Below are 27338 nucleotides of genomic sequence, written 5' to 3'. Positions count from 1 at the left end.
AAGCGAAGGAAACGGACATTTGCATACATCTTACACGTCTTGTTCCTTGTGCTTTTCTACAACGTCTTTTTCTGTGAATTGATTTGCAAAGATGTGTGGTAGAGACGTAAACATTTCGTGTTTGGGTGTTGCAAGAAATGAAATTGCTTGCGCTTCCTGTTCTCCTTGCTTTTCCGAACTCTTGAAACCACCATGAAAACATAACAGGAGAAACTGTTTAGTGTAAGTAAGGCTACACCAGGTGACACAGACCCATCTACATTTGGTGCAAGTCCTACCCGTTGTGGCATAACCCACACTGTGAACTTGCATGATGCTTTTACAGATCTTTCCTCCTCCCCCTTCTTTCTCCTCCCCCTTCCCTCCAAGTGTTTTTGCACTTCGCATTGCAGGCCTAGAGGAAACTCATTTTTCAAGTCCTAATTGGAAGATGGTTATAATTATAGCTTAACTGAGGATATTGGAAAAGGGGGGGGGGAAATGAATGAGACTGTCGTAGGCCTTCGCTGGCAGATGTATGGTTTTAATTTGGAGCCCTGTAAATCCTGCCCTGTTTTTATATTTGTTCAATCTCGTTCTGAACTTTTCTTTCTCTAAAGCAAGCTGGATGTGATCATGTGCTCAATTCCAAAGCCAGAAGAGATAAATGTGGCGTATGTGGTGGTGATAATTCGTCATGCAGAACGATTCAAGGGACATTCAACACAGTGCACTATGGTAAGAATCTGTCACTGGAAGCTTTACTAGAGAAAAGGCGAGTAACAGCGGTCCCCTTAACCACAAATAATGCCTTCAAAAACTTAACACCAAAATGTGCAGAAATCCTTTGAGCTACCAGATACTTGGTTTTCTTGCTACTTTGTACTAGCTCTAAACAACACATTTTGTGGAACGTATGAAGCTGCCTTATGCTGAGTTGAGTGCACTGGTCCATCTCACTCCGTATTGTCTCTTCCAACTGGTAATAATTTTCCACATTCTCAGGCAGAGCAAGACCTCTCTCAGCACCTGCTATGGAGATCCTATCACTGGAAATACCTAGGATTAACAGAGTTACACCCTTCTCTCTCTGTGTGTGTGTGTGTGTGTGTGTGTGTTCAATGCCATCAAGTCGCTTCCGACTCATGGCGACCCTATGAATCAAAGTCCTCCAAAATGTCCTATCTTTGACAGCCTTGCTCAGATCTTGCAAATTGAGGGCTGTGGCTTCCTTTATTGAGTCCTTCCATCTCTTGTTGGGTCTTCCTCTTTCCCTACTGCCCTCAACTTTTCCTAGCATGACAGTCTTTTCCAGTGACTCTTGTCTTCTCATAATGTGACCAAAATACGATAGCCTCAGTTTAGTCATTTTAGCTTCTAGGGTCAGTTCAGGCTTGATTTGATCTAGAACTCCACTGATTTGGGGTTTGTTTGTTTTTTGGTGGTCCACGCTATCCATAACACTCTCCTCCAACACCACATTTCAAAGGAATCTACTTTCTTCCTATCAGCTTTCTTTAATGTCCAGCTTTCACACCCATACATAGTAATAGTATACATAGTACACCCTTCTAGAAGTTAATAAATTTAGAAGAGTGTAATTCTGTTTAGGGTTGCACTGTTAATCTGGGATCTTCTGCGTGCAAAGCCATGTTTACTGCCTCTGAGCCGTGACCCCTCCATGGTGTAATATTGAATGATGGTACTTCGTTTTTCTCTGCTGCGTCCATGAGAAAAAACAACAACAAACTATATACTTTGATTTCTGAGTGTCTCTTCCCAGGTTATAACACTGTGGTACGCATACCAGCTGGTGCTACAAACATTGACGTACGACAGCATAGTTACTCAGGGAAACCGGAAGATGATAACTACCTTGGTAAGATATTACACTACTCAGCATCCGCAAACTTGTGTTATTTTCTCGATGTGCAAAGACTGATTTCCATTGTGCATGTACCACCAAGTCACTGCTGACTTATGGTGACCCCGTAGGGCATGGGTCCTCAACAAGGGGGGGATTCCCCTCCAGGGGGGGGAATTTTAGGGTTCCAGGGGGGGAATTGGGACCACTATTCAGCAAAGTGTGATGTCCTGTAGATTACGTACAATCTGTAAAATTGCAATTTGTTTTTTAATTTAATCTGCAACATTCAGTAAAGTTTATGACTATTTTGGGAAGGGGGGATTATATTCTGAACAATGGTGAAAGGGGAGAATGAAGCAAAAAAGTTTGAGAACCACTGCTGTAGGGTTTCCAAGGCAAGAGACGTTCAGAGGTGATTTGCCATTGCCTGCCTCTGTGAGAGCTGAGAGAGTCCTGAGAGAACTGTGACAGGTTCAAGGTCACCCAGCAGGCTTCCTGTGGAGGAGTGGGGGATCATAAAGGACTTGAGGGTCCAGACCTCACCCTTTACAACCCTGTCCCTTTGCACCAAAGTGGAAATATCCCATATGTAAAGAACAATTTGTTGTTGTTGTTGTTGATGATGATAATAATAATAATGATGATGATGATGTTTTACATTGCCTTTCCACCCAGTTTAGGGTCCTTAAGGCAGCAGACAGCCCAAACATTAAGATTTTTATTGTCATATAAAACTATCCAGCAAAACCCAAACACAAAGACACACACATAAGCAGAAAGGCAGCTCAGTGAGGGTTACTCACAACATGTTAGCCTACATCTAGCATAGAGTAAAGGCCTGGAGGGAAAATGTCCTGTCTCTTTAACAGACTCTTATTGGGATATTCTTTACCTCCTGCTGCGAGAAGTTTCACTGTCCCGTTGCCACGTATTATTAAAGGGACGGGAGATTTTTCCTCCAGACCTGCTGGCAATCCTGGGTGGAGGAGGGAGTGAGATCCACCACAATACAGATGCCTACAGAAGTGTTAAATGAGAGGCTTCTGCCAGAACACTTTGAAGGCCCTTTCCAAGTAGGTGCACTCTATATTGCTTATCCAGATGACTGAATGGTGTCCATCCGTTGCATCCTGGCTGGGACTGGCCACTGAGTACCTGCAGCATTTCCCATTGTTGTCTGTTGTTTTTATCCATCCTACTTTAGGAAGAATTTGATCACGTCTGCAGGTTTAGAGTATGTCACTTATTGCCTTCCACTCATTCGTCCTAAGCGAGAGGACTTCAGTGGAGTCCTAAACAGAGTTATACACTTCTAAGTCCATTGAACGAGAGCTCACCACCTCCAGTGGAACAGGCTTCCTCGGGAGGGGGTGGGCTGTCCTTCTTTGGAGGATTTTAAGCAGAGACTAGGTGGCCATCTGTCAACAATGCTGATTTTATGGCCTTAGGAGATCATGAGAGGGAGGGCAGGAAGGTTGCATCAGTGTTGTAGTGGTTAAGAGCGGTGGTTTGGAGCGGTGGAGTCTGATTCTGGAGAACCGGGTTTGATTCCCCTCTCCTCCACATGAGTGGCGGAGGCTAATCTGGTGAACTGGATTTGTTTCCCCATTCCTGCACACAACGCCAGCTGGGTGACCTTGGGCTAGTCACTCTCAGCCCCACCTACCTCACAGGGAATCTGTTGTGAGGAGGGGAAGGGAAGGTGATTGTAAGCCGGTTTGAGTCTCCCTTAATTGGCAGAGAAAGTTCGGCATATAAAAACTAACTCTCAGGGCCCTTTCTTGCATGTCCAGGGTAGCGCCGATCTCCACTTTGGGGTACGGAAGCAATTTTCCTCGAGGCCAATTGAGCCAGGGATCATCGAGGGTTTTTTGTTTTGTTTTTTACCATCTTCTGGGCATGGAGTAGGGGTCACTGGGGGTGTGGGGGGAGGTAGTTGTGAATTTCCTGCATTGTGCAGGGGGTTGGACTAGATGACCCCGGTGGACCCTTCCAACTCTATGATTCTACGAAGTCATTGGGCTTTGAATGGCATAAATCTGTTTAAGACTGCACTGGCATGTTTTGTGCGACCGCAGAACTTGCCAGCAATGTGTTCCATGTGTGAGTAAAGGTTTCCCTTGCCAGTGTCAGGGCCCTGTTCAGTTCCTTCTCTCTTGCAAAACTCTTTACAGTTCTTTGCAGAGCTCTCCTTTAGAGCTGTGATGGGTGAAATGGTGGGGAAACTAACTTAGGGAATTAACTACATAATCGCATTAGCGTGGAGTTGTGCAGCAGACTGCTGTTTTCAGGAAACCATCCCCTTCTTTTTAAAGAAAGCTTTTTTAGAGCTTTAAGCTTTTGGCATTTTATGTGTGTAGCTCAAGTTTGGCATGAAACGAAGCACAAAATATGATGCTGGCCAAACGTCTTCTAACACTGCTTTGTAAGGTCAGTTTAAATGCATAGTTGTTTTATTTTCTAAGCTCGAGGATTTCGTAAGCGCAGTGGAGGGATGTGTGCGAGAGGGAGTGAGCTGGCTTCCGTACTAAGTGTGAGTGTTACAGAAGGGTAGAGGATGAGAGAGAGAGCTAATGTGTGTGTGTGTGTGAGAGAGAGAGAGAGAGAGAGCGCTACAAAGTGTGGCTGTTACTAAGGAGTGTAGGCATTTGTGTGCCTGAGTGTAGTAGAGGTTTGTGTCATGGGGACTAAGCGTGCATGCTTGTAGCCTCTAAATTCTGTACGTAATACTTGACTTGAGCATCTTTTGCATGGACCAAAATATGAAGCAAAAAAGCCCCCAGGGGTTTTAGACAAACCGATTTAGCGGAAGTATCTGTTCCATGCCAGAATGTGGATATAGGAAGGCTGAATGGATAGGAGGAATTAGGCATTCGGATTTATATTCTTTAAAAAGCAAATCTGGCTTGCTGATGTTGTTCATGCTTACCACATGAAGGACTCATATATTGGAGCAACCTTTGGAGTTCTGCCTGAGGGCCAATAGGGACAAAGCATTTTAATCTCTGCAGCGTGCCCCACAAAGGCACAGTAGTCTGCCACTGCTGGCCCATCTATATAGCAAAGGTTTCTGCAGAAACCACATTCAGAAACCATCACGACGCACATATGGCTTGAGAATAGTAAGAAGATTTTAATATCAGGCTCACAAACACGCTCACCGCTCACCAACAGGGTGAAGTTTATTTAGGCATTGGTTTGTCCCAGGAGGCTTTACTCACATTAGAGCTGAAGATGGATAGCAAAGGCACTGTCAGATGATCAGGGTATTTGTGCTCTTGCAGTATCCGCTGTGCTGGATGAGAAACACGGGGCCCTCCAGATGGCTTCTGCGTGGAAACTGCACGTTTCTTGCACATGATAGAGGCAGCTTTGCCCCAGCAAGTGTTTCCATTGAAACAAGGGGGGGAACACAGTCCCCCCCCCCCAGAACTCACACTGAGTTGTGAGCCAGCACTTGCCCCGATGTCCTGCTCATCTCCTTGGTAGTGCCCAGGATATTGCAAGGAGTTTCTCAAATACCTCCGTGGCCTGAACGTTATGCCGTTTTAGAAAACCCCTTTTGAAGACTTCACTCCCAGGTTGCAAGGAACCCCTGTCTCCCATGATATGAAAAATAAAATCCTTATCTTTCTGTGCAAAATCCAGATGCAGCACTGCGGTGCTTGCGCTGTGCAATCTGGACCCCTTATTGGTAGCCAGTTTGACAAGTAAGTGTGCAGATCCTTTCCTTGGCTGCCACTCAGTGGTAGCAGCCTGAAAATGCAGCCCTTATCCCTCACTTATCTGAGCTCCAACTGCTAGAGAAGTTAGTTCCTTCTGTGGGCTTTCCCATACTTGCCACTTGCACAGAAAGCATGCCAAAGGAGGAATAACTGCTGAATATAACCTAAGAGTGGCTACGCTATAACATGTCATTGAGTCTAGCATCCTGTTCCTAACGGGCCAGTCGGATACCACAGGGAAGCTGGGGCCTGTAGACAATAGCCCTTCCCTGCTGCCCACCATCTGAACATTACATACTGAAGCGGGTCGTGCTGTTCAGATGAAAGGCTCTTAGAATGTATCACTTACTGAGAAGTGAAGTTATCTTATTCAGCCAGTCATCGAGTAAGCAGGACTCAACAACTTTACCCACTTTTAAAAAGCAAGTATTTTTTTGAGATATACTTCTAGTAAAATATGTGTAAATGCAGATTATGAAGTCTTTAACACTTCTATAAAAACTCTTGTCAAAGTACAATGTATGTATTTACAATGTATGAAGTAAAAGCAAGCAAGTTTTACATACTATTCAGTTTCAAAATCCAACTTCTAAAATATAACAGTCATATTATTCTGATTCAGTTCAAAGTATCTAATTCATAAAGTCTAGAGTAATGTATTTAAGCTATACATACCAGTCAGCCTTTTCTTGAGAGCCTTTGGAAGGTTCTGATTTTCTGGGCTTACTGTGGCTGTATTTATACTGTTTCAAACTCATTAAGAGTGTTGATTTTACCATCAGGTGGGATATCTTCCTCCCCACTTTCAGATAACATGAACAGTGCAATAATGTACAGTTGCAGCTGTTCAGGTTATTAGCTTCTCCCCGTGACCAAATATGGCCTTCCTTTCCTTTCAGTCTATTTTGCTTAAAGTATAAACAATCATTTCTGAGCTCCATGATCACTCCATATACTCAATTTTCATACCATTCTCATCTTCAGTATTAAATGAGTCTATTTAGAAATCTACAATATATAACTATATAAATCATAAAACACAATTATTGCTCACATTGTAACATGTAACCATCTGGTCAGTAGGAAACAGCCTTCAGCAAGGTTATAGAAAGCAAGAAGCTTACTGCACTTATAGCCTTGAGGTCTTTGAGTAGACCTTCTCAAAGTTTGAGGATAGCAGGACTTTTCTGCTCTTGAGATATGAGCAGCTGATAGCTGGCAGCTGAATCAGGAAGGGTAATTTCAGATACACCTTTGTGGCAGATAGTGAAGAATGACTCTGTTCTTCTCCCTTCAAGGACAAGACCAGGGTAAGTTAGTTAGCTCTTGAAAGAATTCAGACCTTGAGAGAATTCAGTCAGCCTGTTCTAAGGACATTTGCATTTTGCAAGCTGTTGCCAGGCTTTTCATTACACAAACCTCTGCAGTTTGTGGTTCAGTTTGTATGTTGTGTTCAAGCTCTACATGGAATTAATTCTGCAGATGTACACAACATATCATAATTATGTCAGAGACTGTGACAAGCCAACCTGCCTTTCAGCCTGGTGGCCTCATTTGGCTATTATGGGTAAAAGCAAGTGAAACCCTGTGAGTTGGGAATCCCTCAACTGTAATTTCACCTGTGCCATAAATTCACTGTGAGCCCCGTGGCGCAGAGTGGTACGCTGCAGTACTACAGTCCAAGCTTTGCTCACGACCTGAGTTCGATCCCGACGGAAGTTGGTTTCAGGTAACCGGCTCAAGGTTTACTCAGCTTTCCATCCTTTTGAGGTTGGTCAAATGAGTACCCAGCTTGCTGGGGGTAAAGGGAAGATGACTGGGGAAGGCACTGGCAAACCATCCCGTAAACAAAGTCTGCCTTGTAAATGTCGGGATGTGACGTCACCCCATGGGTCAGGAGTGACCTGGTGCTTGCACAGGGGACCTTTACCTTATCTTTTTATAAATTCACTAGATGGCCTTAAACAAGGTCTCTCTGTCTTTCATCCTCAGTCTCCCATCTGTGGTATGGGGATAGTAGTGCTGACTGACAGGGCTGGTGTAAGAACTGCAGCAAGATTATGTTTTTGGAGTGCTTTGAAATCTTGAAAGCGTTGTGCATGCTAATATCAGCGCAGGCTAAGCAAACAGTTCTGAATTATTTGCAGTGTGTAGTCCTTAAGAACGGGTGGGGGGTGGGGGATACATGGCTACAAAAGAAGGGCTTATGTGGGAGGGGAAGTCCCATCCCCACCTCCACTGGCGCTGGCTCCAGCTTCCCTCCTCCTGTTGGCTGCTGCTGCCACCTTCTCCTCCTTGTCCTTGGTGGTCACTTCCTGGCTACCACTAGTTTCATGCCTTGGCAACCCCAAATGCCACCACCAGCTTGGTGTAGTGGTTAAGAGTGGGGGACTCTAATCTTCAGAACCGGGTTTGATTCCCCACTCCTCCACATGAGTGGTGGACTCTAATCTGGTGAACCGGGTTGGTTTCCCACTCCTCCATATGAAGCCAGCTGGGTGACCTTGGGCTAGTCACAGATCTCTTAGAGCTGTCTCAGCCCCACCTACCTCACAGGATGCCTGTGGTGGGGAGAGGAAGGGAAGGTGATTGTAAGCCGGTTTGATCCTTCCTTAAGTGGTAGAGAAAGTCGGCATATAAAAACCAACTCTTCTAAATTCCAGTGTGTGTGGGGTGTGTGTGTGTGTTGTAATATCTATGTGTGAGCAAACATTGCAGGGGGTTGGAGAATTTGTAGCTGTGGTTATACCCATTACATACTTTTTGCTACCAGCATAAGGGTGGTCCTGCTGATCTTAGGTGTAGTGGTAAGATTATCCACAGATCCCCTCCCCCTCCAGTTTTATTCTGTCTTGTTTGCTTCTACACATGGAAACTATGTTCCTGAACTTACGTAACGTTAGACAAATCACATCTAAAATGTTTTTTCAAGCCAAATAACATAACTTCTGGTCTGTGCGAGCAAATCACATTGATTCTGTTTGTTTGTTTGTTTGTTTCCCTGCATGCAGCATTGTCAGGTAACGAAGGCTTCATACTAAATGGAGACTATGTTGTCAGCATGTTTAAAAAGGAAATCAAAGTTGGAAACGCTGTGATAGAATACAGTGGCTCGGACTCTTACATTGAACGAATCAATTCTACGTACCGTATTGATCAAGAAATAGTTCTTCAGGTTAAAAATACTTCTTTTTTAAAACTAGCATTACAGATACCGCTGTGCTTAATTTTGATTTGGGAGGATGGGGTAGAGGAAACAGCCTATGTTTGCAATTCGTGTTATACTTCTCTGTAATTCTTCCTCTCAGGTTTTATCGGTGGGTAATTTATACAACCCTGATGTTCGATACACGTTCAATATCCCCATTGAAGATAAACCCCAGCAGTTTTATTGGAATATCTACGGCCCTTGGCAGCCCTGTAGTAAAGTGTGCCAAGGTATGTGGCTTTAGGCTTTCTTACATCATTCACTTTATTTATTGGCTTATCTTGGATTCAGGCAGTGATGACAAATGTGTTTCTTTTGTCTGTGTTTAGCTTCTGATATAATTCAAGTGTTATGGTTTCCCAAGAGTTGTTGCAGTGAAATGATGCGTGCTGGTCACCTGATAATGCCGGGCCCTTGCTTAGCACTTTAGGCTTCAAGATTGTTTTGCAAACTGACAGGAACTCAGGGCTGACCACAACAGCTCCTTTTCTACCCACTGCTCAAGGCACGCAGGTAGCCAACAACTGCAGTTTTGCTTGTAGAAGAAGAAACGGGGGTTTTATACCCCGTTTTCTCTACCTTTAAGGAGTCTCAAACCGACTTACAATCGCCTTCCCTTCCTCTCCCCACAACAGACATCTTGCGAGGTAGGTTGGGCTGAGAGAGTTTGGAGAGAACTATGACTAGCCCAAGGCCACCCAGCTGGCTTCACGTGGAGGAGTGGGGAAACCAACCCAGTTCACCAGATTAGAGTCCACCACTCTTAACCACTACACCATGATGGCTCTCCCATTTGGAAGGAAGCACACAAGGAACAGCTTCCGGTGGGATGGGAAACGTGAAGCACAAGTAACCCATATTTGAAGTATCAGAAGTTGCATTTCTGTCCTGGCAATCAGGCTTTCAAGCTACTCCAAGATTAGGGATTACGATTTGGACGCAAAACAGGAGTGAAAGGCATCAGACATTATCAACAAGGGCAAAGAATTGGATGCCCAGGTCTTTCCTGTTCTCCCTGCATTCCTTAATGTCCAAACACCTGTAACATCCTTATTAGGCTTTTTGCAGTGATATTCAGTGGATCGGGGGCCACCTGTGGCTCTTTTGAGCAACATCCCCCAATGTGGTACCTGCCCCATGGTTCAGAAAAGTGGGAAAGGCCCTTGCCTGGTGGGACTTGTGGTTGATGGTTGGTTCCCACCTTGAAACAGCTACTGCTGGGGAGAAAGCTAAGCTACAAGCCTCCCTTAAAGAGCCCCGTGGCGCAGAGTGGTAAGCTGCAGTATTGCAGTCAAAAGCTCTGCTCACGACCTGAGTTTGATCCCGACAGAAGTTAGTTTCAGGTAGCCGGCTCAAGGTTGACTCAGCCTTCCATCCTTCTGAGGTCGGTCAAATGAATACCCAGCTTGCTGGGCATAAAGGGAAGTTGACTGGAGAAGGCACTGTCAAACCACCCCATAAACAAAGCCTGCCTAGTAAACGTTGGGATGTGATGTCACCCCATTGGTCAGGAATGACTTGGTGCTTGCACAGGGGACGTTTACAAGCCTCACTTAGATGCAGGTGCTGTGCCAGGAAGTAAATATGGCTCTTTTGGTTGAGCGTATTTGCGAATTTGGCTCTCCGTGAGCTGTGGAACAAATACCACTGGTTTATTGTTGATCATTGCAGTCAGTTCAAGGAACTTGTTTGCCACAAGCAGAATATCTGTGAACAGTCCCACCAATGAAATGCTCTTTGAATTGGCCCCACAAGTAAATTGGCCCCAGCTCTTAAGACCCTTGATCTAAAAAAAGTGTTGTCCACCAGTGCTATATATTTCAGTACTCCTGTGGTGTTTGTGTGTTCCATCAGGACCTCCGGTGGTCCTGGCTTTTTCTACAGTTGCAAGCAATTTAAATAGCACTGTTAGATTGTAAAGTTGTGCATGATCATTGTTGAAGAACTTTGTGGGGTAGGGCGTTGTTAAAGTTTTGTGGATGGGAACTGAAATGGTAGGTTTACCCGATCTAAAAACATTTATTGAACCACTTGCTCGCAGTATGAAGTCAGAGTGCAGGTAAAGAGTCAGTAATTGACAGCCGGCATGGTGTGTGGCTGAGGTGTTGGATTAGGACTTGGGAAAGCCAGGCTGGAATCCCCACTTCTGCCATGGAAGCTTGCTGGGTTGCCTGGGCCGGTTGCACACTCTCAGCCCTGACCCTGGTTAGTATTTGGATGGGAGACCTCCAAGGAATACCAGGGTTGTGATGTGGAGGCAGGCAATGGCACACCACCTCTGAACATCTCTTGCCTTGCAAACCCTATGGGGTCGTCATAAGTCAGATGTGACTTGATGGGGGAAAAAACAATAATTAGGAAATCATTGCTTGGAATGAAGAAATACTGTTGATGGTATTAGACTGTATGAGCAATGTAGCAGGGTTGGAACCAGTTTGGCACAGAAATGATTCCTCCCCAATGAAATATTTTGCTAATATGGGGAGGCCCTTTTTATAGGGCAGGTGAGGATTTAATAGCCTACTTTTACTTTCCAGCCGGGTAATTCTGTGAATCCCATTTTGAAGGTTGCAGGTCCCGTGTTACTGCTGCAGCTGGGCTTAGTACATAGGTATATGTGCTTCCTTGGCTCTCCCCAAGACAAAGGTTTCCCATACTTTTGAACATACCTTGTTCACAGGTACTCTTTTGTTGAACCCATATTCTCTCTCCCCCCTTCATTTGCTCTAATACAACAGGAAAGCCAGCAAAGTCACCCTGGCCTGGCTGATGAAGTCGCTAAGCTAATGCATTTCTGCACATCCAGGTATACAGTGACTTCATCCTGGAAACAAGGCAATGATGCGCCTGCACATGATTTGTGTTTCAGAAAGTGAGACATGTTAGTCTTATGGAACTTTAGAGGCTGTCAGATTTATTGTGACAAGTGAAAGCTTATGCCAAAGTAAATCTGTTAGCTACAGAATAATTTATACTACAATAAATCTGATAGTCTTTTGTTGGAACATAAAATGCCACAAGATGCTGTGTATTTTTTTAACAAGATCCCTTGATTAATGAGAATCAAAAACAAAAGCCCTAACCAGAAAATGAGGGCAACATGATCAGAGGAGATGTAACCCATGGGTTGGATCCAGCCAGCATTTTCTCTCCATCCTGCCCAATTCCCCTCCTAACTACAGTCTCTGTCAAACATGACTTTTGCCCATGCAGGTCCCATGATGCCAAGGATAGCATTTTTGGTGATCAAAGGGTAGAGAACATGAAGCCCCACTTGGCCCATATCTAACCATGTTTATCTTTTTTCCCCCTTTAGGAGAACGAAAGAGGAAACTCATTTGCACCCGAGAGTCTGACCAACTCATGGTGTCTGACCAAAGATGTGTTGGAATTCCCCAACCTGATCCAGTGACTGAGCAGTGTAACACAAACTGTGAATTAAGGTGCTCCCATAATCAGACATCTGTATATCTTGCCTCATATAGTTTAGGCCTGACTTAAAAAACAAAACAAAAAAATTATCTGTTTTTATGCCTCTGATTTTATGCCACATGCTAAAAATCAAAGTGTATAATAATGTGGATGTGGATTGTATTTGGCCTGTAAAGAGGCCAGTTCTGTTGTCATTCTCTGACCAAGGGAGACAGCGTGCCTTGGCTTAAGTACAGATACTTGCTGTTCTCTAACTCCTTCACGTCTCAGGAAATTAACACAAAGTTTAAGGAAAATGTTCTTTAAGCTGTGAAAAATGGGAAGTTAGCAAGAATGTGGAAGGGGTGTGACTTGAACTGTATTGTAGCAATCTTTTCCCCTGCTGTGGTTGAGAGGGGAACAAGATACCTGGTTCAAAGAGGAGGGGCTGCGGCTCAGGAACAGAGGATTTTGTTTTCATTCAGAAGGTCCCAGGTTCAAACCTTGACATCTCCAGTTATAAGGATCAGGTAGTAGGTGATAGGGAAAATTCCTGGAGAGCCACTTCTAGTTGGGTGGACCAATGCTCTGATTCGGTATAAGGCAGCTTCATGAGTTCCTCATAGCAGACTAGCTTCCCTTTTCTCTGCTGTTCTGTACAAGAAAGGAACAGACTAAGAAACCAGCTGGCCTGGCCAAAAGTAAACTCAGCCAGGAGAAAAATGTGTGGTGGGAGGTTGAGCCTTGGAGAAGATTCAGCTCCCCTCACTGGTGCCCCTCCCCTTTCTCCTAATATTAGTCGGGCTGCTTCCACACTTTGGTTCCAAACTGGAACACCGTGGTTTTTTTTTTTGGAACATCCACACTGTGGTGTCGTTTGATCATCCCTTTTGCAGGTTTTCTCCTGCTTTACTACAGCCTTTTTGGAAAGAACAAGCATCTTAGCATTCCATCTGGATAACCGAGTCCATGTATTCTGAAGTCCCACCCACATGGACAATATTTCCCATTGGCCAGCCACTTGTGACCTCTCCACGAGAGAGCTTTTTGCCGGCTTTAAAAAATAATTGGTAAAATGCGTACCCGGCTTGCTGGGGGTAAAGTGTAGATGACTGGGGAAGACAATGGCAAACCACCCTGTAAACACAGCCTGCCTAGTGAATGTCGGGATGTGACGTCACCCCATGGGTCAGTAATGACCCGGTGCTTGCACAGGGGACCTTTACCTTTTACAGGTTGAGTATCCCTTGTCCGAACATCCAATATCCGGTCTGACCCGAAAACCAAACTGTTTGAGCCGGCATGCAGGCAGACCCGTGCTGCCCGGAGCGGGGTACAGAGGAGACAGGAAGGAGGATGGGAAAGGGTGGGGAGGGAAAAAGGGGGAAGCCAGCTTTCCTTCTGGGGAGAAGGAGGCTACCACTGGCATGCCTACTAGAAACTATTTCACTCTCTCTGCCTCAAGTTGGGGACCAAATATTCCAAAATACGGAAAGATCCGAAATAAAGACCACTTCTGGTCCCAAGCAGTCCGGATAAGGAATACTCAACCTGTAGTTGCTATAACGCTATAGCAATCGCCAGTTTTTTTTAAAAAAAGCCCCCTTCCATTGGCCGGGGAAAAATGCACGGAAGAGGCTGACTGGGGCTGATGGAAAGGAAGTGTGCAGAAAACATGTGGGCATGCTGTTGCTGGTGCAAATGCCAGTGTGTTCACAGTCTCACACAGTCCTGGGTTTAACCAGAATGCCGTCAAGTGTCGTTTGAGCCTTACAGGCAAGAGAAATTTCCCTTCCTCTCCCAAATCCTTGCACTGGAGACCTCAGAATGTTCAAATATTGCTTATCAAAACGGTGCACTGATTCTTCCTCCTTGTCCCGCAACTTGCAAGAAGAAAATCAACCAAGATGGAAAGTTGCCAACTAGACTGGCTCTTAGTCATGGGCTATTGTAAGAAAAGACAAAATGTTCCCCGCCTGCATAATGTAGAACGCAAAAGTTTACAAAGCTGCTGCAGTCTGAACAGCTTGCAATTTAGCGGAGACTATTTCCAAATACTTTTACTATTATTTTACAAAACACTTATTCTGAGGGTTGCCAGATGCCTCCTATTTGAAGGGATAATAAGGGTTCCCTATTTTAAGGGTTTTTCCTTTTTTTTAAAAAAAAGAACATCACAGCATTGCAGAACATAAACGATGCTTCTTTTTTCAGAACACTACAGCTCAGTAAAATAAACATCACACTTCTAAAGTGTCCCCCCCCACCCTTTTCCCCTTAGATCTGCATCCATCTGGCAACCAGAATTGCATACATTCCAAATGCCCCTATTTACCAGGACAGTCTCTTTTTTCTCTGGTAAATCACTGTCCCTGTTTTATTTCTTTTATGCCTTTTTGGGGCTATTTGCAGATAATTTGAAAACGTTTTGTTAGCATCAGCCCATGTGCATTAGTTTCTCTCCCCAGTAACTGTCTATCCAGCTAATAAACATTGAATGCAGTTGATTTGCCACTGTTCTATGGCCATTTATGCTCAGATTGTTTCCATTGCGATTACCCCCTGACTACTTTGGGGCTTGGCCTTTCTACAAGTGAGCTTCTGAAGTTAGACTATGAACAAGCAAAAAGCTTAGTTAAACAAAGGATTGAGGATGTAGAGCGATCTTAACAAGACACCAGGTTTCAGAGCCCCTATGAAATCTAAACATATTATGGCCCTGGCCCCTTATCTCTCACAACTTGAAGCCCACTGAATTAGGAGAGCCTTCACTCTGGCAAGATGTGAGTCTATGCCCTCAGCATTACTGGATGGTAAATACAAAAAAAAAAAACCATATCTAGAGAGTCTCTGCCCATGTTCCATGGGAGAGGTGGAGGCAATGAAGCATGTCTTTTTTCGATACCCGTATTATAGTGGTCTGAGGATTGTTTGTCCATCCTGTAATAGTTAAATTTGCAGAAAGTCCAGAGCAGGTATGGCTGGATAAATTATTAATTGATAAAAACCCTACAATCTCAAAACAAGTGGCCAATTTTTGTGCTGGTGGGTTAAAGCCCGGAGCAAGAAAAGGGCCGATGGAAAGGATAAGCAAATTTAGTAAATATAGAAACTCTGCTTCAAGTTTTATACTGCAAATAGTATTTTATCTGTTTTTTATTTGTCTTGTTACCAGTTTTTTAAATGTACAGTTTGAGATTTTGGATTTGTAGCATAGCGATGCAATATTATATTTACTGGTCTATGACTGCAATACATTGTTATTATTATTATTACTTCGGGGCTTCGTTTTCATTGTTCATGTATTTCCCAACCTTTAGAAGTCACTTCACTCTATCCCTGCGTTTTCTGGATGCTTTTTCTGTTGCCATCCAAAAAACGCGGGGAGAGAGCAAGTGACTTCTAAAGGTCGGAAAAGACGTGCCTAAGGAAACGAAATCGGTGTGTGTGTGTGTGTGTGTGATTGCCACTGAAACGACCCGTGCATGAAAGGCCTATCTTAAGCATGCAGTCAGTTCAACAACAGTTTTATTTATTTATTTATTATAAATATTTTTATTAGTTTTCAGTATTAAATAAGGATACAGGAGGAAAAAAAGGGAAAGGGAAAACCATCGGTTAACATTAAAAAAATAAATGCATAGTTCTACCCCCTTATAAGGTTCAATATTACAGTCATTTATTAACGTAATACATTTGATCGTCAACTTAACTTTCTTATGACTCAAAAGATTTTGTTGTTATTTTTTGATTTTAATATATTCATAGAAGGAATTCCATTTGTCTTTATTTGGTCTTTGAGTGTCTTTTTGTAATATTTCTGTTAAGTGTGCCATTGTTATATATTCGTAAGCTTTATCAATCCAAGTGTCAATTTTTGGTATTTTATCTGTTTTCCACAGTGATGCTAACACTGTTCTTGCCGCTGTAATTAAGTATTTTAGTATGACCTGTTGGTCTTTACTGCCTTCGTCTGGTGTTTTACCTAGGAGGAATAGTTTGGGATCATATGTTATAGGTTGACCGATGATAACTTCTATGTTCTTATGTATTTTCTTCCAAAAATTTTGGACTGATGTACATGTCCACCAACAGTGATAAAAGGTGCCTCTAGCTTTACGACACTTCCAACACAAACCAGATGTCGAACTGTTCATATTCTGGATATCGCTCGGCGTGATGTACCACCTATGTAACATTTTCAACCAATTTTCCTGAATCCCTTGGCAGAGGGTGAATTTAAGATTTCTACGAAATAGCTGTTCCCATTCATCTGTTGTTATAATCTCATTAAAGTTTTCCATCCATTTGATTTGACATGACTTTACTTGTTCGTCTTCTGTATCGTGTGTCAGCAATAGCTTATATATTTTACCTAATAGATGTTCAACAACAGTTTTATTAAACCACGGGCCAGTCGCTCAGTCTCAGCCTAACCTATCTAACAAGGTTGTTGTAGAGATAAAACAGAAGATAATGATGTAATCTACTTTCGGTCTCCAGTGGGAAGAAAGATGGGGTATAAATAGGGGTGCCAGGTCCCCCCTCTCCTCCGGCGGGAGGTTTTTTGGGCAGAGCTGGGGCAGGGATCGTGCAGGTATGGCCCCACGTGTGCACATGATCCCCGCTCCTCAGCCGGGAGATAGATTGGCAGGTAATTGCCCACCAATCCAAGCGACCTGGCAACCCTAGGTATAAATGAAGTAAATAAATTGAGCAGTAGGCTAGCCTGATCTCGTCAGATCTCAGAAGCTAAGTAGGGTCAGCCCTGGTTAGTATTTGGGTGGGAGACCACCAAGGAATACCAGGGTTGCTGTGCAGAGGAAGGCACTGGCAAACCACCTCTGTTAGTCTCTTGCCATGAAAACCCCAAAAGGGGTCGCCATAAGTCAGCTGCGACTTGACGGCACTTTACACACACAGTGTAAGATTGCGGAGGGGAATGGCGCTCAAGCGGGGGATGCTTTGTATGAAAAACACAAGTATAAAGATGCTTGTACTTTTATACTTTTTTGTTTATTTAGGCAACTTATATTCCACCCTTTGTGAATAAAATATATTCAAGGCAATTAACTTACAACTCCTCCCCTCCACCTACCAAAAGTACCATCATGTTGAAGAGTAGGAACTGGCATGGAATCTTGCTTTTTGCCTTTTAAGAAAAAGCTTCTGTACAGATAGATTCCTACATATGCTACCTTGAGTAACAGAGGAAAGGCAGCATGCCAGTATAATAAACAAATATTATTTGGCAAGGGGAATCTATATAAATTAAGTAATAACTTATTTCACATGGTAAGAAAGCCTTTGTTTTCACCTTACAGCTTTCGTTTCCAGATTCAGGCTCCTTTATAATCACCTTACTAGCTTTCTTTTTCAGGTCTCCCGCAATCGGTCTGCTTTGCTAATAAGTCTCCTTGGTTGTGCTTAGGTGGCATATTGCCAGAAAGAGCGAATGCACTGCGCAGTGTGGACTGGGATACCAAATGCTGGAGATTTCCTGCACAAAGTACAACAAGTTGGAAGGGAAAATTGAGAAATTCGACGATCGCTATTGCAGCAGCATTCCCAAACCCAGCTCTAGGGAGAAATGTTCATCAGAATGCCACGCTGGAGGATGGCGCTATTCAGCTTGGACAGAAGTAAGATAAAGGTTTGCAGGATGAATACAGCGGTAGAAAAAAGAGAAAGGTGTAAAAGAAGACAAATATGATAAGAGTCCTCTGTGCACTCTGCATTAAAAGCCATTGAAATTAGGTGCCAAGGTTTTTCTTCATGTTATTTTTAGTCTGTCTTTCTCACGGAAACTCAAGGCAGATTGTGTGTGTGTTAAGTGCCTGACATAGGTCATCAACTAAAGCCATCAGGGCCATCTCTGCCCCATAACCCAGCCTGAAACCAGACTGAAAAGGGGCCAGAACAGATGAAGAAGATCTGGAGTTGGTTTGCTACTTCTCAGTCAAATACTTCTCTTTCAACCAAATACAGTTTTAGTGCGCACCCCTAATATATTTCCCTTTTTGCCAGTTTATCTGTAGCTCAGAGAAGTGACCATTTTTACCACTTAACAGAATGCATAAAAATGTTCTTATTTGATAGTTGCTTAGAATCTAGGGAGATACATTCCTTATAACTAAGAGTTTTCAGAAGTGTGGGGCCTGAAGTTTCTTTCCCATACACCTCTGATCACTCAGTTTCAGAGTTGAAACGAGATGATCTGCCGACCTGGGTTGAGCCGGGAAGTGGGCAGTTCTTCTCTTTACTGGCTCTTGTTTTCCTTCCTCAGTGTTCCAAGAGCTGTGGAGGGGGCACAAAGAGGCGCCGGGCTGTATGCATGAATACCTTCAACGATGTTCTGGAGGACAGTAAATGCAGTCAGCAGGAGAAGGTGACGGTTCAGCGCTGCAATGAACTGTCATGTCCGCAGTGGAGAACTGGCGATTGGTCAGAAGTAAGGCCCTCCTTGCATTAAAATGATAAGCAGCACAGTAGATTTTTGATGGCGGGGAACTTGCGGTACGGGAGGGGGGTCACACAGAAGCATCATGGGTAAAATGACCGTACTGAAATGATTTCTTCCTCTTCCCCCCTCTCCCTTCCCCATTCCTAACATACCTTCAATCCTAACATCATCCTTCATTAGTGAGGTGGGTTCTCTGGCATCGTAGGCACAATTTGCCACAATGCCGTGGGGATGGTTATTCTGCCAGCCACCCACATGGGTGTGATACTGAATTTCTGAGACCCAAAATGTTAATCCTTGACTGTGAACCGTTTTTGCCTTTTTAACCTTTTTCGGTGAACGTTACGCTGATGAGCTACCACACTCAGTAACAGCTGCTTCCGGGGGCCTAAGGTTTCTTTTCTCTTCTTCCAGTGCTTGGTAACTTGTGGGAAAGGGCACAAACACCGACAGATTTGGTGCCAGTTTGGAGGTGAGCGGATGAGTGACAGGCCTTGCAATCCTGACACAAAACCGGATTCCATGCAGGCTTGTCAGCAACAGGAATGTGCTGCGTGGCAAGTGGGACCATGGGGCCAGGTATTTGAATTCTCTTTTTTCTTCCTTTCTGCTGCTGCCATGGTTTTATTTTCCCCAGTGAACTTCAGCATGGAGAGCTCAAACAGAAGTGGCAGCAGGAGTTGCATGAATGGAGCTCCTGATGTTTATTTTTCTCTAAAAATTGGGCCTAGTTTAAAGTTGGTACCACGAGGGGAGGGGAGGTTTAAGCCATTTTCTCCTTGCACTGTTTTCTCAATCTAGAACAACTGTCTCCGTTTTTATCAGGAAAACTGTGCAGAGAGAAAGCTTAAATTACCCCCCCCCCCTTTGTCCTGTGGTGCCAAACCAAATCCGGTTCCTGTGTAGGAATTTGAGCCCAAAGCCAGTAGGAATTTGAGCTCAAGTCTCCCCAATGCTAATCAATACATCATATTGATCAAGATACTCCCATCCATCCCCAGATCAATCAGGCCATTAAAAAAATATATATAATACAGAAATGTGTATAGGTACTTAAAAACAGTTTTTAAAATGGTAGAAGAAATAGGAAGTTCATGGGCAAGCTGAAAGTTAAGGCCAGCCGAATTTTCACTTGGATGATAATATACAGTTATCGTGCTGGTTGTAAAGCCAGGAGGAAATTGTGAGTGAAGAGCTCTCTGTGACTTCTCCTTTAAATATCATGTCTGTCTTCACCTATGTTTGTCTCAGGAATTGGAGATCTTATCCTTGGGTTGTTTGCTGACCATGATCTAGTGTAGGCATGTCAAACATAAGGCTCGTGGGCTGGATCTGCCCCCTTGAGAGCCCTTATCCAGCCTGCGAGGCAGCACCCCCCCCCAACTCTCAATATGGGCTGGCGAGGCATGGCCTAGCCCGATCAAGTGGCATTTATATCATATCCTGCCCTCGTAGCGATTGAGTTTGACACCCCTGATCTAGCGCTTTTTACTTCTAAAGGATAAGTCTTTTACCGAGTAACACCTTGGGTGCTCAAGCTCAGTACTGTTTGCCAGGACTGGCAGCAACTAGCTGAGTTTATCTCAGGCAGAGATTGTCCCAAAACTTCCTGCCAGAGATCAGAGCACATGCTCTGATACCATACTATACTATTTATTTATTTATGTTCCTTATAGTCCTCCTGTCTCACTTGGACTCACACTGGATTACACAGAGTGAGTCAATACAATCAACAGGATGGGACATTCAATTAACAGTACAATAGGAAGCAAATCATAAGTATTATTAACATGGCACATTCAGTGATGCAAAAATTACATAGTAGGATCCTAGCTTCCTCGTATAAACCACACTCCCTAATAGTATATCCAAGTAATTTATTCATTTAGTACAGTACAACTCTTTTGCCTGCATAAAAAAACCCTCTTGAATAATTCAGATTTGCATAGTTTACAGAAAGCCATAAGAACGGGATGCCTTCCTAACTGCAGGCAGGCTGTTCCACAAAGTGCGGGCCCCTATGGAGAAGCCGCATGTAGGGGCAGTTGTTGGCTTTCCCCATTTGCAGGTCGGTGCCTGCAGAAGACCCTGCTCTGATGAGCGAAGCTGCCATGGCAGAGCATAAGGGGAGAGGCGGTCTCACAGCTATAAGGCTCCAAGGCCATGAAGGGCTTTCTATGTGACTGCTAATACTTAAAATTGACCCCGGTAACTGGGGAGCCAGTGGAGTGCCTGCAGGATGGGAGTAATATGTATGCTCCATCTAGCTCCCGATAATAGCTGAGCCGCAGCATTCTGCACCAACTGGAATTTCCAAATTGATTCTGAGGGGATACCAATGTACAGTGCATTGCCATAGTCTAGGCCATGTCACCAAGATATGGATTCAGGGGGCCAGACTGACTGTATCAAGGCAAAGGGCCTTCTTTTGGGCTAGGCTGAGTTGGAAGAAAGACTTTTTTGCTGCTGCATTAACTTGCTTCTCTAGTAATAATGTTGAGACCAGTATAATCCCAAGGCTCTTAACTGAGTCAGCAAGGGTCAGCTGAACTCCATCAAAAGTGGAGAGCGCAAGCAGGTAACCTGCTGAGAAGAAGCACTGAAAGGGAAAGGCAGCTTTTGATCAGTTTTGTAACTGTTGGCCAAGTGAGTTTCTGTTCGTAAAGAGCTGCGCTGGGAGATGTGACCCATTAAAGAGAACAAAGTATTTATTTAGCTAGTTAATGTTATTAGATAGGGAGAGAGGCTTAAACTTCTAGAACATAAGAAAAGCTTACCTGTCTCATCAGACCAGTGGCTAGTGCAGCCTCTTGTTTCACACAGTGGCCAACCAGTTGCCCAGGAAAGCCAACAGGCAAGGCTTAGAGGCCAAGGCCTTCCACTGATGTTACTTCTTGGCACTGGTATTCAGGACTGCTGCCTTGGTAAATAGAGGTTCCCTTTACTCACCATAGCTAGTGAATTCCACAATTACTCATTGAGTAAAGAAGAAGAAGAGTTGGTTTTTATTTGCTGATTTTCTCTACCACTTAAGGGAGACTCAAACTAGCTTACAATCACCTTCCCTTGCTCTCCCCACAACAGACACCCTGTGAGGTAGGTGGGGCTGAGAGATCTCTAACAGAGCTGTGACTTGCCCAAGATCATCCAGCTGGCTTCGTGTGTAGGAGTGGGGAAACAAATTCAGTTCTCCAGATTAGCCTCCGCCGCTCATGTGCAGGAGTGGGAAATCAAACCCGGTTCACCAGATCAGACTCCACCACTCCAAACCACTGCTCTTAACCACTACACCACACTGGCTCTCTGTTACTTCAGTCTTGCTGGTACCTATTGCCAATTAGCTTCATTTGTTGCCCCAAGTTCTGGTATTATGGCAGAGGGAGAAAAAGCTCTCTGTATCCGCTTTCTTTACCATATGCATAATTTTATAATCTCTCTCTCCCCCACCCCCATCGTTCCTTTACTAAACTGAAAAGTCCCAGTCTATTCAGCCTTTGCTCATAGGAAAGGTGCTGCAACTTCATAATCATCTTGGTTGCCCTCTTCTGTACTTTTCCTCACTCTGCAATATCCTTTTTTGAGATTACAGTGTCCAGAATTGTACACAGTATTCCAAATGAGACAACACTGTTTGCTCTATACAAGGGCATTGCAATACTGGCTACTTAATTCTCTGTTCCTTTCCTAAGAATCCCAGCATGGAGTTACCTTTTTCACCACTGTTGCCCACTGAGTTGACATTTTCATCACACAGTCCATTAAACCCCCAAATCTCTTGAATCCAAAGAGCTGGTGAGGTAGGACTTTAGGGCTTCCTTTTGCATAACCCATGCCTAATTTCCTTCAGTAGGTTTTGTTCCTCATTGTGTTTAATATTCTATCTTTAATAGTTTCTACTAATTTGCCAGAAGCAGATGTTAGGTAAACTGGCCTGTAATTCCCTGCATTCCCTCTGGACCCCTTTTTTCAAAATCGGTGTGGCCATTTGCTAGGCTCCAGTCCACTGGCACAGAGGCTAATTTTAGCAACAAGTTACATATGCTGGTTAGTAGATCAACAGTTTCACCTCTGAGCTCCGTAAGAATAATCGGGTGAATGCCCTGTTCCTGACTTACTAACTTTCAGTTTGCGTTGTATTCTAAGAACTTCATCTCCCCTCACTTCAGTTTTATTCAGTTCTTTAGAAAAATGACACAAAGAATTCATTCAGATTCTCTGCTATCTCATGGTCTTCCTTAAGCAATCCTTTCATTCCCTTGTTCAGCCAATCATGTTTTTATGTCACAGTCATGTTCTCCTCAGGTCGTGTGATTGAGTGAAGAAATTTGACAGAGAGTAATTTTAACTGATTGACCTAATTTGAAAGGGAAGCAAGTGAACTAGGGGGGAAGTAATCTTTATGTTTAATTTATCTGAATTTTGAAGGAAAGTTGGCGTTTGGATCCTCTGACCCTCAATTATAATGTTTGAAAGTAAGGCAGAAGCCTTATGAAGTCTGGTTCACTGGGCACATCTAATACTACAGACTTAAAGTGGTTTGATAGATATCCTGTCCCTGCAGTATTTACAGTTTTCTCCAGATGATAGCTCTCTAACACAAAATTGTTGACACCCTCACCAGACTACAGTTCCCAGGATTCTTAAGGGTGGTGGTAAGGAATATCATGAGAGTTAAGCTGGTATAAAATTGATATGCTTTGGTTTGCAGTAAAGTTACACAACTACTTTCTTTATTTCTTGTCCATCCCTGCTGCAGTGCACTGCAATATGTGGGCAGGGCTACCAAATGAGAGCGGTGAAATGTGTGGTCGGTGCCTACGTCTCTGTGGTGGATGATAATGAGTGCAATGCCGCCACCAAACCAACAGACACACAGGTAGGTGATCTGTCAGTCATTTATTAATACAGCACATAGCCAGTCATGTGCAGAAGAAAATAGTTAACAGCTGTCTAAAATCCCATCGATATTAAAAACCAGCAATCCCAAATATAAAAGTATAAAATACAGATGGCATCCTCTTAGGATGCTACTATGGACAGGTAAGTGTGTTGAGAGAGAAAACAAACAAGAACTCTCTGTTCATTTAATAACAGGAGGGGATGTAAAATCTGATTTTCAGTAGCCCAGTCCTCTAGCTTCTGCAGAAGGTATTTTCCATATATATTTTAATGCTATGTCTAAAAGACTAATTGGACTATAGTTATTGGGATCTGCTTTGTCACCTTTTTTTATGAATTGGGACTACTATACTGGTCTTCCATCTATCTGGGAATGTACCCAGATTGTTTAGCTGAGTAAACAGTTCGGCTAGAATCGAGGCCCACCATCTTGGAAAAGCTTTATACATATCTATAGGGATCAAATCCTCCCCAGGTGCTTTGCCTGAGACTATTAATAACAGGAGGGGGTGGAGAAGCGCTTCAGCTCCTAACTCAGAGGTGGGCAGCCTCGGTATGCGTGCCCAAAAGCAGCATGCTAGACCATTTTGCTTGGCACATAACAAAATGAGACAGACCCCTAGGCACTGAAGCTGGCAGTGTGGGAGAAGGCGACGGGCATGGCTTATGTCTATAGTTACCTCCCCAGATCTGCACATGCACTGGCTAGCCCCAAGGGGCTAGAAGCACATGTCTTGGGGCTTGGCTTGCTCCCAGAAAGTCTGACCAAATTCAGCCCCCGTGTCTCCCTTTTCTGGTTTGTTTGCCTGCAATCCAGCATGTTCACAGATAGATTCTGCATTCCGCTCACCCCCCAGCACATGGGCCAGAAAGGTTGTGCACTTCTGTCCTAACACAATCAAGATACACACAACATTGTCAGAGTGGGGTCACAGAATGCTTCCCATCTCCACCAAGTCAAACATTCTCTGCACAAGAATGATGACCATGTATAGGAGCAGGCTTTTCACTTCCATGCTGCTTTTCCATGTTCAAAATGGCATTCCTATCTCCAGTCTGAACTAAGTAGTAGAGGAAGGATGTAGCCCATGTGAGTTATGCTGGTTTGAATCATCTCTTTAGTTCTTCATCTCATTTCCGATGCTCTGTATCTGCTCCCTTTGTCTGTAACAGGATTCTTGCCTCTACGTCAGTTCCTGTCCCTCAGCATCTTTAAGTACTGGCTCAAGGTCGACATCTTCACCAAGCTTCAGCTACTGTTTAAGATTTCTCCCTGCTTATGTGTCCGTATAATTAATTTCTCTCCCCTTGTAAGCTGCGTCCACACAGTGAGGAGTCTCTGTGCAGGACTCGTTGATGCTGCAAATGCAGAGGTATTTGCTGCAGCAGCAGAGCATCCACATAGCAATATTCCATGCACCTTCTTTGCCTCTGCACCTCCAGCTGCCATTTCTCCTATATTGCACCACCAGAGGGCTGTGGCTCAGTTTGTAGAGCATTTGCTAGGCATGCAGAAGGTCCCAGGTTCAATCCCCGGCATCTCCAGTTAAAGGGGCTAGGCAAGTAGGTGATGTGAAAGACCTCTGCCTGAGACTCTGGAGAGCCGCTGCCAGTCTGAGTAGACAGTACTGACTTTGATGGACCAAGGGTCTGATTCAGTATAAGGCAGTTTCATGTATTCTGGGGGGGGGGGGGATCAGTAACTTGCTGTATTGGTGCAGGTTGAGAATCCCTTATCCAGACTGCTTGGGACCAGAAGGGGTCTTTATTTCAGATCTTTCTCCATATTGGAATATTTTGGAGTTTTCGCAGATACATAATGAGATACCTTGGGGATGTGACCCAAATTCATGTATGTTTTATATACACTTTATATATGTAGCCTTAATGTATCTTTAAACAGTATTTTTAATAATTTTGTGTATATTGAACCATCAGAAAGCAAAGGAGTAACTGTCTCACCAGAATACCTGTATCCGCTGTTATTCAAGAGTAACAACAAACAAACTAACAATGGCAGGCTTTCAGCCTACGATGAAGTGCACACTGTATTATATTTATTTAGGTGAGAGGAAACGTTGAAAGTAGGCAGCACAGATCTGCCTGCATGCCAGCTTGAAGGGTCCAGTTTTCAGATCAGTCCGGATATGAGGCGTCTGGATAAGGGAAACTCTATTTGTAACACAATTACTGGTTTTAAAAAATAACCCTAAAAAAGTCTTCCAGTGGAAAAAATGACAGCTCCATAGGGCTGATGCAAGGAAAATGGTGTTAATGTGGCATTAAAAATGCACACCTGCCTGTCCACACAGTGTGTAAATGTACTTGGGCACTTGACAGAAAAAAATATGTACGAACCATGTCTGGGCAAGATTTGATTAAAGCTGGGGAGAATCTGAAAAGAGGATGCTTCTAAAAATAGGGCTGCTGTTTTGAAGCCGTGGCAGAGCAAGTCAAGTGGAAACAGCCCCGTCTTCAAAGTTAAAATCAATCTCTATGCCCCATTCCTGTATTCTCTACAACAGTGATTCCTAACCTGGGGTTTGCATACCCCCAGGGGTATGAACCAGGACATTTAGAGGTATGCGGAAAAAAATTGAATAATACTGGGAAAGGGCATTTGAAATAACAGCAGCTATATTAATTACAAACATTTTTATAATGTAAGGAGTACAATTTATAGAAGTGGGCTTCCAAGGGGTATGCTATTGAACAAAGATTGGGAACCACTGGTCTACACGATAAGCCATAATCCTCTTTGTAGGTCTTTGTGTGCTATCTTTGAATGGATCTGTAAGGCCTTGCATTTTTACAGTAAAACGATGAGATACAGATAGATTCAAAAACTGTTGCAATTTATCTGACAGTCTATAGTTCTGCAGATGCACTGGGAATATCTGCCTTAAAGCCACAAAGGACTGTTTGTAGTAATCAAGCATCTTAAAGACAGGTGGAGTCTCACACCATATTTCCTAAAAACATTACTACAGCCATCGGCAGCAAAATATCAGGAAACTTCAGATACTCCTCAAAAGTTTACCTTCTTTTTTTTGTATGTGTGTTGTCATTTATGAAATAGGACTGTGAAACAGCACCCTGCCGTCTTCACCCAAGCAATCCAGAAACGAAAGAAAGTATGCCTGGCGGCCACAGAACACAATGGAGATTTGGATCCTGGACTCCAGTACGTTAACCTTGGCCAGCTTTTAGGATACCAGGGGGACAGTTGAGTTCTCGTTGTAAACCCTGCAGCCATGTGTCTGTGGCATCCCAGTCACATGGGTCAGCTTTCCCATTGGCATTCTTGTCAATCTTTCCTAGTGCTCAACTACGTGTGGGAAAGGCACCAGGATGAGATATGTCAGCTGTCGAGATGATCAGGGCTCTGTGGCTGACGAGACTGCCTGCTTTCACCTTCCGAAGCCGTCGGCGACAGAAGTGTGCACTGTAACACCATGTGGGCGGTGGAAGGCCATGGAATGGAGTTCTGTAAGCAACTTCCTTTGTTTAAATTAAACATCTCCCATCTGCCCTTTTGTTGCTCATTATGTCCCTTTTATCACATTCACCAGTTCATTTTGAAGATAAGACCAAGGAACTTCAGAATCATCATCCCAATCTTAGGGCCAGTTCACACATTGAGCCGCTGTGGTGTAGTGGTTAGAGCAGGGGTGTCAAACATAAGGTCCAAGGGCCAGATCCCGCCCCTTGAGACTTCTTATCTGACCCACAAGCTAGCCAAGGCAGCCCTCCCCGATCTGGGCTGGTGAGGCATGGGGCCTGACC

General features: G+C 43.9%; 1 protein-coding gene across 2 annotated transcripts in view; it reads left to right on the top strand.

Annotated features, from left to right (window-relative positions):
• ADAMTS9 (ADAM metallopeptidase with thrombospondin type 1 motif 9) overlaps positions 1-27338 on the top strand; it is a 171528-nt gene that overhangs the window by 68092 nt on the left and 76098 nt on the right. For both annotated transcript variants that reach the window (XM_056860504.1, XM_056860496.1), the window contains exons 15-25: positions 600-717; positions 1763-1858; positions 8583-8746; positions 8880-9009; positions 12096-12222; positions 17622-17832; positions 18477-18641; positions 19068-19232; positions 23410-23529; positions 26632-26736; positions 26874-27041. In XM_056860504.1, coding sequence (XP_056716482.1) covers positions 600-717; positions 1763-1858; positions 8583-8746; positions 8880-9009; positions 12096-12222; positions 17622-17832; positions 18477-18641; positions 19068-19232; positions 23410-23529; positions 26632-26736; positions 26874-27041 — 1569 coding nt within the window. The remainder of the gene's footprint in view (positions 1-599; positions 718-1762; positions 1859-8582; positions 8747-8879; positions 9010-12095; positions 12223-17621; positions 17833-18476; positions 18642-19067; positions 19233-23409; positions 23530-26631; positions 26737-26873; positions 27042-27338) is intronic.

This window comes from Euleptes europaea, chromosome 1 (assembly GCF_029931775.1).
Source record: "Euleptes europaea isolate rEulEur1 chromosome 1, rEulEur1.hap1, whole genome shotgun sequence".
Taxonomy (NCBI): Eukaryota; Metazoa; Chordata; class Lepidosauria; order Squamata; family Sphaerodactylidae; genus Euleptes; species Euleptes europaea.
The sequence above is the reverse complement of the archived record's forward strand: the minus strand, read 5'-3'. Positions and strand labels throughout refer to the sequence as shown.